The following is a 15,792-nucleotide window of genomic DNA, read 5'->3' on the forward strand; positions in this document are numbered from 1 at the left end:
TCAGGAAGAGAGACCTTTTAGTTGTCACACCCACTCATTCATTCACTCCCCTCAATAATTAATTCTCCCCCTTTTTCCCCACTCCAACTGGTGTCAGCTGTTCAAGGGCGGTAACGATTTGCTTAAACCAACCAGAGTAAGACACATCTTCCTATTCAGCCTATCATTGCCTAGCTGTCAAAGTTAAAAGCCGCCCTCTCCTCTTGTGCTGTCTGCTGCTGTCTTTCAGTGGGTCCTCTGCGACCCTCCACCCCATTCACCTCCAGTCCTCTCTGAGGTCTTCAGAAGGCCTCTCCATCAAGACCAAGACCTCACCTCCACCACCACCAGGTCTAGACTCCACGGGTTGGGATATTCAATCCTACTCCTGGCTGTACTGCCCCTGCTGATCATGACGTCACTATCATGCTGACGTCATGATGGAGTCTAATCGCCAAAGATATTCTAATGTTGCCTAAAGGCTCATGTAACTTAATCATTGTATGAGGTCTGTATGATGTTCACACACAAAAAACAAAAAACTGTCAGTCACTCAGGTGTGTTCCTCAACGGTGAGGAACTCGCTCTAGTAAGCAAGTTCAAATATCTCTGAGTCATCTTGGACTCAACCCTCACCTTTCAGAAACACATTAAAAAAGTGACCAACTCAGTCAAGTACAATCTGGCGAACTTCAGACAAATCAGAAATTTCCTGACGGACGATGCTGCCCTGATGTTCCTACACTCTATGATTTTTTCCCACATTGATTACTGCTTAACGAGCTGGTCGTTGGCATGTAAAACAGCTCTTAAGCCGATTGAATCTTTATTTAAAAAAGCCCTAAAAATCTTAGATAAAAAAACAATCTTTGCCCATATCTGTAACATTATAAAGAAGCATGATTTCCTTGATTTTGACAATTTTAAAACCTTCAGACAGGCCTGTTTTGTTTTTAAGTGTCTCCATGGTCTTGCCCCACCCCCTCTGGGAGAGTTTTTTAAATGGAGGTCCGTGGAGGGCATGACCACCAGGGCGTGTCTAAGAGGAGACTGCGAGCTGGCCCACAGACGCACCGCTTTCGGGAAGAACGTCCTGTCCATTGTGGGCGGAAAGATATGGAACAGTCTCCCGGTCGCAGTTAGGGAATGCCCCACTTACCCTACTTTTAAAGTCAAAATCAAGGAATGGCTCAAAACGACACAACAGTGCACCCATATTCAATAGCCTCCTCTTTGACATTTTATTTTTCTATCATTTTATTATCTTATCTGTTTGTGTGTATTGCTTTTATTCTGTGTATGTATTGTTATCCCTTGTGTATGTTTTTTTTTTATCCCTTGTGCATTTTTATTATATTGTTTTTTTATTCCCGTATTCTGTATTTATCTTGTCGAGGACTGCGGGTGAAAATTAGTTTCGGCTAACCCCGGCACTTTTACCATTGTCACCATTGGTTGTCACGTATGGATGATTCTGTACATGTATAACTGTCTTATTAATGTGCATTGTCCTGTCTAAATAAACAATAAAGTAAAGTAAAGTAAATAAATAATTGTTAATATAGAAATGTGTCTCTCCTGAGTCCTAATTGAACTGATACATGAACAGGCTAAACCCAAGAGTGCTGATGATGAGAACAAAATTAGATAACCATTATAAATATGCAATCTTCCAACTGATTACAGATTAAGATGGACATCAACCATGGACAGTAATAAGCCTAAAAATCTTTGTTACAAAATATTAACGTGAGAATGCAATCACTTAGATATTTCAGTCATTTCTGGCTATGGTGATGGTTACACCAAGCCTAGGATGCTGCATGTTGGATAAGATTCTCTCACCAAATCTCCAATGAGATGAGATTCACAAAAACCGAACTTATTACTTATTAAAATAGTCTTGGAAACTAATCTAAATTGTTCGTGTAAAATCAAATCAAATGTTGTGAAGCTTGGCAGAACCATGTCCAGCCAATTTGCCTCAACCTAAAGTCAATCAGTGACTTACAGAATTAAAATAGTTGTAAATATTTCTAATAAAAAAAATGCACTACTCTTTTATAGCACGCACCTTTAAAAATAAATCGATTAACAAGCACCATAATCAGTTTGCCAACCCCCTTTTTAAGTCAACAGCTTTCTCTGCCTTCATTCTGGTGAAGCAAAACATGAAAGGATATACAATTGCAACAAATCAATCAAGGCTTATGAAACATTTATAATAAGAAAAGTTTCAAAAGGAAGTCGCATAAACCCTGAAACTTTTTTTAAACTGTGAATTTGCATTATCCAACACAGTTGATCAATTTACCAAATGACTCCTCAGCACTTAGCTTTTATCCAGCCAATGAAAAGAGGATGGAGGACAAAACATAAGTTGCCTTACTCTGTTGGACAATTGGATCCCAGCATCTGTCTGGAACTTGGCGGAGAACCACGTCATCTTCTGTTTGTGTTGGGGAGTCCTTCGATGTTCTTCTTACCTCTACGGCTGTAGACCAAGTCTCTTTTATATGGCCCCATGTTGTCCAGCCTCTCTCTGGATGTCATCACGGCGAGCACAAACACCACGTACTGTACATTGTCAGCTTCATGTTCATTTGAGGAGTTCATGTCTAGTCTGCTGGCCTTAATTAGTGCCCTGTCACCCATCATCTCCAGGGCACCTCTGTGGACTCTTTACAAACTACTGGCATGCCTTTGTGGCCACATGCCAAAGGTTTATTAAGACATGCCATAATGCTGAGAGGTAAGGAAGATAAGTCAATTAGATAATGTGTCCTTTGAGTTATCTAATCTCTCACAAAAGACTCAAAAGATGCCCTTTCTCAGTTCTAATGAGCAGCTCATTCAAAAGTCATTCTAATGAGCTTTTATGGGTTTTATTACCGGCCGCGACATTGTGGGGCTGCTATTGTTTTCACCTTGTGAGTCTGTGTGCCTCTCTTTTACTGGTGTGTGTCATTATGGCAAAATGTGGTCCTGGAGACATTTATTGTAACAGGAACTACCACAGAAGAAGCGGTTTTGAGTACTTGGCCAGGTGTTTATACATACATCTGTCTGTCTGTGGACAGATTTTGTGAAGGCGATAGCATAAAAACCTTGCAAGATGCAGTCACGAAACTTTACAGGTGTGTAGAAGGCCGCGTTTGAAAATGGGCCCCCCACTAAACGCCCCTGGTCCACGTTCATTTTAAGTCACAGGCGGGCACAAAAAGGTGTCACATTGACTGAAAGGCATGTTACATTATGAGCACTAGCTCAGCAATGCTTGAAAGTTGTTATTATTGACCTTCAAGTGGATATCTGTTCTCAACTTTTCTTTTCCTCAAAACCAATGACTGAATATTGTTGCCGCCTCATGGACACCAGCTTGCATTACCTCAACCAGTCCAACTCTTTCACATCAAAATAAATGGCCGAGTTGTACAGTATATTGCTCAGGAGATATATGATGAGAATAAACAGTGCACCATAGTGCATCAACAGTGATCCTGTGAGCTACTGCATCCAGCTGTGTTTCCATTACAGTTTTTCGCAAAAGAATTGCGATATTTCTACAACTTCGACAATGTACAATTGCGACTTGTAGGCGTTTCCATTGAAGTTGCGTTTGAGTGATTCCCCGTTGCAGCAGCTGCCACAGTGATTACGCACGGGGATCTGCCCCATATCCCGTCCCCTGCATGCTCAAATCCAACCAATGGTCAATGGAAATCCCAACATGAAGTTACAATGCATATAAACGAGCCTGATTATCAATTCAAAAAGAAAATGAGTCGCAAAATGTTGCTGGCTGCGTGAATGCAGTCAGCGCGACAGGCAGAGGAAAAAAGGTAGCCTAATAGCCTACAACTGGTCCGATTTAGAGATGGAGGGGGGAAAAGGCTGATTTGGTTCTATAATTGCACCTGAAACGTGTGCAATGTATTAGCCTACTCACAGTCACTGTATTCACTTCAGACAGCACCACCGCACCAGTGTGTGCTTTTCATCCTCTCATCTCGCCGCTGTGCCAAATGCGCGCACACAGGCAGCCTGCTGTCACCATGGACCGATTTCTGCCATTAAACATTATCTAATTTGCCCGGCTACGCTTTTGCATAACACTCGTCTTTCTGCTAGGTAGCGTTGCTTCAAAGTTTTCCACTTGCTGCGGAGGTTTTGACACGGCTTTCGAACCTTACTTACCAAACTTATTTTCCGCTCCTTTTCCAAGGGATAATATGGGTCACATGACGTGCAAATGCGAAAAATGTGTTTCCATTACACTTTTGCGATAAACTTCTATATCGACACGTCTGAAAAACCACCTCATGAGAGCGAAAAAACTTTTTGCGATATTTGGGAGGTTTTTCGAAATTCACGTGTTTCCATTACCCAATTTCTATTGCGATATTTAGATTTTGCGCATTTCTGAGGGTAATGGAAACACAACTGACGACTATTTGAATGCAATAATAATAAAAAACCTCACAGTTCACTCAGAGATTCAACGTTGTATTACTAAAGGATATAAAGGATATACAAATACCAATAAAGTGTGTATTTAAAATGACTGTCAAACTCAGTCACATGTATCATCCCCCTTTGGAATCTACTAGAGAAGAGCAGTCATTAAAGTGCAATGAAAGAGAGGAGGCAGGGTAAACAATGAAGCCGGTTTTAATGGGCCACTTAAAGGAGATCTTACAGAATCCACACTCAGTTTGCAGTGAAACAAGTCAGGTTATTGGTTGACCCGCGTGTTGCGGTGCTCACCCGTCATCCTCCGTCCCTGTCCCACACGCACTGCTTGTCCTGAGCCGCACCAAAGAACAACAGGTGTCAAGTCACTGTATATGTAGACGTAATGTTTATAAAAGAATTAGAATATCAATAGAACTAACAACAGTTATTATAATATCAATCATTAATGTCTGTCTGCGTGAATTATCATAGCAATATATGTTCCCTTCGTACATTTTACATACAGTTTACATCTATATTCTCTTTGTGTTTTTTTTTTGTCTAGGTGTTTGACTGACAGCAGTACCATATATCGATTGACCTTTGTTTGACCCTTGGCCTCTAACAGGTCTATCAAGGTCGAATGTTCCAGTTGTGAATGGCTGGTGAGCTCTGCCACTTAACGCGGGCTAGCTCCACCCTGGGGACCAAAACACTGACTCACATAACGTCACGTACACAGGCCCTGGGGAGGAGACGCGGCAACCCTGCGGACGGAGAACTCAAATCCTAAGGAATGGCACTGTGCAGATGTGAGAGGCCAGATGGAGGTTGACTCCAGCAGGGGGAGCAAGAGCTGTGACGGAGAGCATCGAGAGCTATAGTGCGTCCCTCTATCTTAGCTCTATAGCGCCCTCTATAGTAGCCTAGGTGAGCTGCTCTATTTTGTGCACTTAAAATGAAAATGACATCCTTTCTGGAGAGAGGGAAACCCTCACGGTTTGCACGTGGCATTATGACGTCTAAGATGGAAGGTGGCAGAAGAGGAGCGTGAGCATGAAGAAATAAAAGCTCGAAGACATGCCAAGGAGTCTTGGGGAATCAAAAGGCAAATATCTGCGGTATGAAATGCCAATGTGAGGTAAAGCCTGTACCCACAGAGCTAGAGCACATAGTGGAGGGGCATGTAACTAGCACTGCCAGACAGAGACACGGACATCTGACTGACCGACCAAACTACTCAACCCATTCCCTACCAGAAACACAGACCAAAACGTCCTTGCTGGCTGTTAACCCATTGCGTTTCACATCAACAGAGAACCAAAGACTAGAGAAGAAAGAAGAGAACTAAAACTTCTGGCTCAGATGGAGGTTTATTGCCTTTCCATGATGGAGAAAAAAACAATGTGGTCAGTTTCCCCATCCTGTTTAGAAAAGCATGAATGGAGTGTGAGGCCATTCTTTCTCATTTAATCTTTGGTCCTCCCACTATCCTCAAACCTTAACACTTCTTCTCAGACTTGCGTCTCACTCCTAACACGGCGAGGTCTCCTCACCATCACCATCTCATTCACTCTGGCCTTTACTTCCTCCATCTCCCTTGCCTTCTCGGCAACACTCGCCTCCTCCTTCTGCCTCTCTTCAGCATCTTGCTGCTTCTCCTTCTCTTCTTCTCTCTCTCTGTCTCTCTTTGGGTAGGATCCTCTGTGGGTACAGGCTGCGGGTCAGCACGATCCTGCAGGATTGTTGCTGACCATCTTCTGCTCGGGGATGCCATCCAGAGGGCCTGCTGCCCTCTGCTGCTGGGCCTGGGGTTGAGGAAAAGCCGGCGGCTGTGGAACAGTTTGAACCAGAGCGACAGCTGGTAGCTGAAGGTGGGGCTGGTGATGGAGATAAGCCGGAGGTAAGGCCTGGGGCTGGTGCTGCGGTGGGTACTGCGGTGGGTGCTGAGATGGGTACTGAGGTGGGTGCTGCGGTAGGTGCTGCGCTGGGTTCTGCGCTGGGTGCTCTGGTGGGTGCTGCGCTGGGTACTGAGGTGGGTGCTGCACTGGGTTCTGCGCTGGGTGCTGTGGTGGGTGCTGCACTGGGTTCTGCGCTGGGTGCTGCTGTGGTGGGTACTGCACTGGGTTCTGCGCTAGGTGCTGTGGTGGGTTCTGCGCTGGCTGCTGTGGTGGGTACTGCACTGGGTGCTGTGGTGGGTGCTGCACTGGGTTCTGTGCTGGGTGCTGCTGTGGGTGCTGCACTGGGTTCTGCGCTAGGTGCTGTGGTGGGTTCTGCGCTGGCTGCTGTGGTGGGTACTGCACTGGGTGCTGTGGTGGGTGCTGCACTGGGTTCTGTGCTGGGTGCTGCTGTGGTGGGTACTGCACTGGGTTCTGCGCTAGGTGCTGTGGTGGGTGCTGCACTGGGTGCTGCACTGGGTGCTGCGGTGGGTACTGCACTGGGTTCTGTGGTGGGTGCTGCAGTAGTTGCTGCGGTGGGTGCTGCAGTAGTTGCTGCGGTGGGTGCTGCAGTAGTTGCTGCGGTGGGTGCTGTGGTGGGTGCTGCGCTGCGTGCTGCGCTGGGTGCTGTGGTGGGTTCTGTGCCGAGTGCTGTGGTGGATGCTGTGGTGGATGCTGCGCTGGGTGCTGCGCTGGGTTCTGCGCTGAGTGCTGCGGGTGGGCCTTGGCCTGAGGCTGTTGCTGTAACACGGTCTGCTGCGGCTGCTGGTGAGGATGGTGCTGGAGCTGGGGGGAAGCTGCTCCGTTCTTACTGAGGCCACAGGATTGAGCGGCACAGTGGATCTGACGCAGAGTGTCTAACGCCTCACTCTTGGCATGCTTCAGCAGGTCTGCCTGGCCCTGAGAGAGAGAGAGAGAGACGGAGAGAGAGAGAAGCAATCATTACACTGTGACAGGCAGCCAATACAGCTTTGTCAACAATATACAACCATATTAGATGTTTAAGCAACAAAAACAGCAGGGGAATCTCTGATAAGCATTCCCTCTAGGCTGTTTCAATTTACAGTCAATTAGATAACATCATTGAGTTCCGCTAAACTGGCAGCAGAATCTTATTTCCTTAGTGCATTAACTAAGAGTATGCAGAAGGGGGCAGTATACAACCACTGAATGAAGTCCTTTGGTTGCTTGCCAGCCCTCCGTACATCTCAGCGGGTGATTATTCGTGCTCTCATATGGTGATAATGTTACACTATATTTCTGCTCTTTATTTGGGAGCGCCGCAGAGAAGGAAATCCAGCCATGTGTGGAGGAAGTGGTCAGGGCAGGCATCCCACTTTATGGCGCTGTAAAGTCAATCAGGGCCACTTCCATGGCTGCCTCCCTCTCTGAGCTCGCTGCCTCTGCCATGTGGAAAGTGTGGTCGAGTCTTCTCCGCAGGCGCTTATTTCTCTGTAAAAGGTGCTTATATTATTAGGGCTGCCGTTCCAGAAAGCTGACCAGACGTTTTAACGTTCTCTCTCCACTTCCACACGCTCTCAGACCTCGGCTCTTCCCTCAGCCTTTGCCACAAAGCCCCTCTCTCCTGGCCTGTCTCCTCCACCACTTTCTACCTCACCGCCATTCTACCCACATCCCGTTTACAAGCAGGCTGAAAGCAACAGCCTTCTCATCTGTGATTCTGGACTCCGTTTGACCTGCAGGCAGTGACAGCCACTTGAAGACTGAAGTCTAATTGAGCGAGGGAGTAAGTTCTCAGTGCCACAGCAAGTCAGGCCCAGCAGTCTGACGTGGTGTAGGATGGGTAAGGCAGGCCCAGCAGTCTGACATGGTGTAGGATGGGTAAGACAGGCCCAGCAGTCTGACATGGTGTAGGATGGGTAAGGCAGGCCCAGCAGTCTGACATGGTGTAGGATGGGTAAGGCAGGCCCAGCAGTCTGACATGGTGTAGGATGGGTAAGGCAGGCCCAGCAGTCTGACGTGGTGTAGGATGGGTAAGGCAGGCCCAGCAGTCTGACATGGTGTAGGATGGGTAAGGCAGGCCCAGCAGTCTGACGTGGTGTAGGATGGGTAAGACAGGCCCAGCAGTCTGACGTGGTGTAGGATGGGTAAGGCAGGCCCAGCAGTCTGATGTGGTGTAGGATGGGTAAGGCAGGCCCAGCAGTCTGACGTGGTGTAGGATGGGTAAGACAGGCCCAGCAGTCTGACATGGTGTAGGATGGGTAAGACAGGCCCAGCAGTCTGACGCGGTGTAGGATGGGTAAGGCAGGCCCAGCAGTCTGACGTGGTGTAGGATGGGTAAGGCAGGCCCAGCAGTCTGACATGGTGTAGGATGGGTAAGACAGGCCCAGCAGTCTGACGCGGTGTAGGATGGGTAAGGCAGGCCCAGCAGTCTGACGTGGTGTAGGATGGGTAAGGCAGGCCCAGCAGTCTGACATGGTGTAGGATGGGTAAGGCAGGCCCAGCAGTCTGACGTGGTGTAGGATGGGTAAGGCAGGCCCAGCAGTCTGACGTGGTGTAGGATGGGTAAGGCAGGCCCAGCAGTCTGACATGGTGTAGGATGGGTAAGGCAGGCCCAGCAGTCTGACACGGTGCCCCCAGCAGTCCGTCCCGGACAAAATGGCTGCAGTTCCACTCCCAGGTGATGCTACTGTAATGCTGCAAGTGGCCTTTTACCTGAGCCGCTCTGGCGCACAAACCAAAAGCATGAATAAGTCATATGTTTGAAAAGCACAGAATATGAAAGCCATGGCTCACCACCAGGTGCACACTAAGCCAGCAGGAGGCTTGTGCTGCGCTACAACAATCAAATCACACATCACTGGGATTCGGGTGCATTCACCCCTACAGCAATCCACGCACGGATGACCACCAAATCCCATCACTGTGTCTTCATCGAATCCTATCCTAATCTCTTCCTTGTCAGCCCATCCTGCTTTGCTTTTTTTATAGAGCTTTTATTTTATGGGCAATTGGAATGGGAATAACCCGCCTTCAGTATGATATTAGTTTTCAGGTTGTAGGGAGAAGAAAGGAGAGGGGTTTGTGACAGTGTAGCGTACTATCATGGATACAATGCATTCCTATTTGAGCTGTCATGTATCACACCAACTCAAAGCTGTGAGTTCCAGAGTGAGAGAGTGGGAGATGGAAGCTGGGAAGGCAAAGATGGATGGTCATCTAGCCCACGTGTCTGGGTGAAGTAAGCCAATATAATGGCGGGGCTTAATTGACATTGACAATGATGTGATTAACTGTCTCAACCAACAGTCAACAGTAGGCCTACCTGCTAGAAGCTATCATTTTGAGTGAAAGAATGCCAATGCCACAGTTATGCTTCTCGAAAAGGGAATACATTATGCTTGGCACCATTTGTTTCAGAGCCCCTCCTCTCTCTCTCTCTCTCTCTCTCGTCTCTTCTGTCTGTTGACAGGGAAAGGAGATGAGTGATGGAGTGGTTGAAATGGGCAAATAGCCTTATTAACACTGATCTGACTCCAGCTGTCAGAGCAGAGGATCGGAGGGTGGAGGAAGAGAGACAAAGAAAGAGAGACAGAGAAAGCACAGGTCTCTCTCTCTCTCTCTCTGTGTGTCTCTCTCTTGTTTTCCCCCGAGCTAGCCTAGCCGGTGTTTACCGGTGAGCTGGCAGGCCTGTGGAGGATCCAGACAGGGGAAGTGACCGGCCGTGGCTGCCAGCCTTGGCAAACAGGAGGCAGGCTCTCACCAGACGCTCAGCACTGTACACAGATTACAACCGAGGAGGGGCTGAGTGCCTACCTCGTCAAGGAAACACGCCGATGGGGAATGGAGGGGCGGAGGAACAGGTGGGGGTGTTAAAGTTGTGTGTGTGTGTGTGTGTGTGTGTGTGTGTGTGTGTGTGTGTGTGTGTGTGTGTGTGTGTTTGGAGAGGGAAGAGGAGGGCTGGACGAGGGGGTGGAGGGTGGCAGGATAAAGGAGATTGAGATTAGGTTTGTGTGTCCACCTGTTACGCTATTTAAGCACTTACATTTCCCAATAGTAGAGTTTACCCAAGCTTATTTAAGATAAATATGAGTGCCGTGCATGCTGCTGCTCTATAGTAATGCAAGCAGGGGGGAAAACACTGAAGTATTTACACAGTCTTCACTCAATACTAAATGATTCCAGGGAGATGAGATGAGGTAAAAATAGAATGCTGAGGATCACATGACCTTCTCTGTCCTTACTTAGGCAACCAGTCAATGTGAAGCATGTTGTGTTTTTTATCACAGCTGCTATTGCCTAAATCACGCCCTCTTCCGGGTTCCGCGTGGGACCTAAGAAAGTAAATTTCCCATTGACGTCTCGTAGTCTTATGGTGACCTTACACCAAAAGACTTTTCAAGCCTTATATAAAGAGTCTTATGGTGACCTTACACCAAAAGACTTTTCAAGCCTTATATAAAGAGTCTTATGGTGACCTTACACCAAAAGACTTTTCAAGCCTTATATAGAGTCTTATGGTGACCTTACACCAAAAGACTTTTCAAGCCTTATATAAAGAGTCTTATGGTGACCTTACACCAAAAGACTTTTCAAGCCTTATATAAAGAGTCTTATGGTGCTGACCTTACACCAAAATACTTTCAAGCCTTATATATAGTCTTATGGTGACCTTAGACCAAAATACTTTTCAAGCCTTATATATAGTCTTATCGTGACCTTACACCAAAAGACTTTTCAAGCTTTATATAAAGAGTCTTATGGTGACCTTACACCAAAAGACTTTTCAAGCCTTATATAAAGAGTCTTATGGTGACCTTATACCAAAATACTTTTCAAGCCTTATATAAAGAGTCTTATGGTGACCTTATACACCTTATACACCAGTTCTTAAGTCCTTACATTGGTTGCCAGTGTGTCAGAGAATAGATTTTAAAATACTGTTATTAGTCTATAAATCACTCAATGGCCTAGGCCCAAAATACATAGCTGAATTGCTCCCACGCTACGAACCATCTAGAACTCTTAGGTCAACAGGGTCCAGCTTATTAACTGTCCCTAGGATCAAATCAAATCACGGGAAGGCTGCATTTACCCACTATGCTTCTGCTAGCTGGAACAAATTGCCTGAAGACCTCAGATCTGCCCCAACCTTACTTACTTTTAAAAATAGACTAAAGACTTTTATGTTTACCGTCGCCTTTAACTGCTGACAGCTACTATGCAAACCCAATGAGTCCTCTATAAGTTTTAGCTCTTTCTGCAACTGCTGCGCCTGCTGCCTATTGCACTTTTTTATACTCTTTTTTTTTTAAGTTTTGTTGTGATGCTTTTAAATGTCCATTTTATTTCTTCTTTTGGTTTATTTTCCTGTAATACACTTTTTATACTCTTTTTTTTAAGTTTTGTTGTGATGCTTTTAAATGTCCGTTTTACTCTCTTCTTTTATTTTATTTTCCTGTCAACCATTTTATGTGAAGCACTTTGAATTGCCTCTGTGTATGAAATGTGCTATACAAATAAACTTGACTTGACTTGACTTGACTTATACCAAAATACTTTTCAAGCCTTATATAAAGAGTCTTATGGTGACCTTACACCAAAAGACTTTTCAAGCCTTATACAGTATATAGTCTTATCGTTACCTTACACCAAAAGACTTTTCAAGCCTTATATAAAGAGTCTTATGGTGACCTTACACCAACATACTTTTCAAGCCTTATATATAGTCTTATGGTGACCTTACACCAAAATACTTTTCAAGCCTTATATAAAGAGTCTTATGGTGACCATACACCAAAAGTCTTTTCAAGCCTTATATAAAGAGTCTTATGGTGACCTTACACCAAAATACTTTTCAAGCCTTATATAAAGAGTCTTATGGTGACCATACACCAAAAGTCTTTTCAAGCCTTATATAAAGAGTCTTATGGTGACCTTACACCAAAAGTCTTTTCAAGCCTTATAGTCTTATGGTGACCTTAGACCAAAAGACTTTTCAAGTTTGTGACAAAAAACTGACTTTATGACTCATTGTCTTTAGATGTGAGCTGATGTGAGAGTGTGTCAGACTGTAGTCTTTTAAAAGGATTTTTTTTTGTATTTTCAAAATTTTCTAGTGTATGGTAGCCATTACTTGGACAAAACAAGCAATTCAGCTACGAGATGAATCGTAAGTGACTAGAAAACATTCACTTCCTGAGGCTCCATGCGGACCTGGGAGGAGGCGGGAGTCGCGGGACTTAGGCACTCTACAATGGGGCAATGGGATCAGGGCATTGGGCAACCGTATCTCACGGTCATATCTCATTGAGTCATGGGCAGCCAGAGACAAGAGTGGATTTTGCGGAGAGACTTCCTGGAGGCGTGTCCATTGGGCCCAGCATCTCCTTATGGGGAAGAAAATGGGCAACGTGTGCATGTCTACAAACAAATCCTTATCATGTTAGTTAGTTGAGCATATGGATAAAACAGTAGTTGGGATCAGCAGCAATTAATGAAGAGATTTAGGGATTAGAGTGGAGGCAAATGCAATTAGCCCAGAGAGCTTTCTTAAGGCTGGATGTAGTGTAATCTCACCAATCCCTTATCCAGCAGCCTATTACAATCTCCAATATAATCACGCATGTTGACACAAATCAATAGCATTAGCCAGTGACCTCATGCAAACTGGAGGCAATGCTACGCTTATATGGGTCTTCTTTGCTGTGTGTTCTCTCTCTCACCTTGAGCACAGTGATGTTCCAAGCGTAGCTCTCCATGGCCTTCTGAAGTTTGCGACCTTTCAGACCCTCCTTGACTCCAATACGATGCAAGTCTTCATGGAAGTCCAGCCCTGGGCATGCACGCACGCACACACACGCACGCACGCACACACGCGCGCACGCACGCAAGCACGGAAGCACGCACACACCCGCACACACGCACGCACACACACACACACACACACAGCATGCACATACGCACGCGTACACACACACACACACACACACACACACACACACACACACACACACACACACGACAGTTGAATAATTTGTATGATATGCATGTAAGTAAGCTACACAAACAGAATTACACTGCAGAAATGTTCATAAACAAGTAATTTAGTTGCATTCAGTGAAAAATTATCTGTATGTTTTCTGATTCTTTTAGATCAGAAACTTTGCAGAAAAGTGTCAATATTGTGAAACACAGCAGTATAAGGCCAACCACTCCACCGTCCAGTACCAAGGCCAACCACTCCACTAGACCAGTACCAAGGCCAACCACTCCACCAGACCAGTACCAAGGCCAACCACTCCACCAGACCAGTACCAAGGCCAACCACTCCACCAGACCAGTACCAAGGCCAACCACTCCACCAGACCAGTACCAAGAAAATGTTGCTGGAAACAAATGAAACTAAAGACCATCTTGCGATGGGATCACACCAGTTGTGACGCCTGCGACTTAAAACGAATCTGGGCCAGGGGCGTAAAGTGGGGAGGCCAGAGGCGTAAAGTGGGGAGGCCAGGGGCGTAAAGTGGGGAGGCCAGGGGCGTAAAGTGGGGAGGCCAGGGGCGTAAAGTGGGGAGGCCAGGGGCGTAAAGTGAGGAGGTCCCGCCTATTTGCTCGGATCACATCCAATGGAAAGGAATTGCATAAACATTTCCCCATTCTTTAGGATCGAGATGTACAATCTATAAGCCAGCTTAATGGACAGCTTGCACAGGTTACCCGAAAAAGCCCATTTAATGGATCAACCTGGGGTCTCCGAGCCCTGGGTGGGAGACCCAGGGGTCTCGATCCTAGGGGGGTGGGAGAAGGGGTCTCGTAGTGGTCGGAGACCCCCTTCGGGGGGTCGGACCCAGACTCTAACCCTAACCCTAAGGACACAGGGGTCCAATGCCTAACCCTAACCAGACCCTAACCCTAACCAGACCCTAACCCTAAGGACCCAGGGGTCCAATGCCTAACCCTAACCAGACCCTCCCCATGCCTAAACCTAACCAGACCATCCACCAAATGCCTGTCTATTGTCCATGTCCATTAAATGGTCTTTTTCAGTTAACAACCTGGGTTGTATGTGGTAGTTCCCACTATAGGTGTCTTCAGGACCAAATTTGGCCATGATGACACACACAGACAGTGGTCCCGCTGTTGCGGCTGCTAATGATCTCTCGTCACTGGCAGCTGTTTTCACTTTGAATGAAAATAGGAATTTAGCCCCCAATACTAGATTAAAATGACAACACCAAGTATGTAGAGAAAATGATATCTAGCCAGCTCTTGTGGCCACAATGAATGACTCCATAGCAGCCAATTGTGTACAATAGCAGCTTACCATCCAATGTGCTGCATTCCTAATAGGGGTGAAATTGAGGTACTGCAATGCTGGCTAAACTCTAATTAGTCTATCAGTCAGGCTGGCTTCATTTAGCCCAAGTAGACCATTACTAATCCTTGGAGGTTTGAGAAGAAACTCCTGAAAGACTTTAAGTACGTCCCTGACACTGTGACCTTCTGCCAGGCCCAGCTTTGATTCACTGCATGGGACACTAGATGCACTAGACTAGACTTCATAAAAAGTCCATCTTACCAAGTCATTAAGTCTTGCATTCAGTGCTTCAGCTACATTCAACTCTGCTGGGGTTTTATTATTCTATTTGTGTCCAATGCAGGTTATTGTTTTAGGAATTTTCAGGAAACTAGTCTAACAGGACGTTCACATCATACGAGCTCAGCTTCAGCGTGGCTTTTAGCTCTGCTTCTGATAAGCGCCTTGTGTGAACAAACGCTAAGGCGAAAAATACTCTACTAGTATCAAAACAATTCTTGAATCAGATCGATTTACATTGGGAGGAACTCTCACCCCAGCAGCAGATGAATCTTTGGCTTGTTTTAAGAAAAATAAGACTTTAAAAGACTCCATCCTAGACACGCAGCACAGCTGAATAATGGCAAATAAACAGTAGCCCTCCCCTGAAACACAGTATATCTTGCCCTCATGTTCTATGCCCCACTTAGAAGCTGTAAACTATGCCGTGCTATTTCTGTCTAGCCAAGCAGGTACATCGCCTCCCACTCCACCAAAACCTCCACACTGTTGTTCCTTGGTGCATGCACAGGTACATGCTGCTGTGCACCATGACCCATAGGTGTGGAAAAGGAGGTGAGGGAAGCAGGAAGGGATAATATAATATAATATAATATAATATAATATAATATAATGTAATATAATAATCTTGTACATGAGAATTGAGAAGTGGGCCGAGGTGCTATTAAAAAATCCTAGTGAGATATTACGGCAAGTGGTTGGGACTGTACATAGCCCTCCCTTTCCTTTAGCTCCCATCTCTCTATGCAATCCATCTTCCTTACTTGCTCAGACTCTCAAGCTGCTCTGGGCTACGTTTCGCTTTATTCCATTATCTGAACTACATCAATTTGATGCCTCATAAGTGCCTCGACCCAACTC

The 15,792-nt window shown here is 45.9% G+C and overlaps 1 protein-coding gene across 1 annotated transcript in view; it reads right to left on the reverse strand.

Annotated features, from left to right (window-relative positions):
• Positions 1–4,929: 4,929 nt before the first annotated feature.
• The window catches only part of LOC310787265 (inactive phospholipase C-like protein 2), a 98,145-nt gene continuing 87,282 nt past the window's right edge, over positions 4,930–15,792 (reverse strand). The window contains exons 5-6 of the mRNA XM_083648636.1: positions 13,058–13,167; positions 4,930–7,271 (exon numbers count right to left, since the gene is read on the reverse strand). Coding sequence (XP_083504762.1) covers positions 6,159–7,271; positions 13,058–13,167 — 1,223 coding nt within the window. The 3' untranslated portion in view covers positions 4,930–6,158. The remainder of the gene's footprint in view (positions 7,272–13,057; positions 13,168–15,792) is intronic.

This window comes from Poromitra crassiceps (assembly GCF_964638095.1).
Source record: "Poromitra crassiceps genome assembly, chromosome: 13".
NCBI lineage: Eukaryota > Metazoa > Chordata > Actinopteri > Beryciformes > Melamphaidae > Poromitra > Poromitra crassiceps.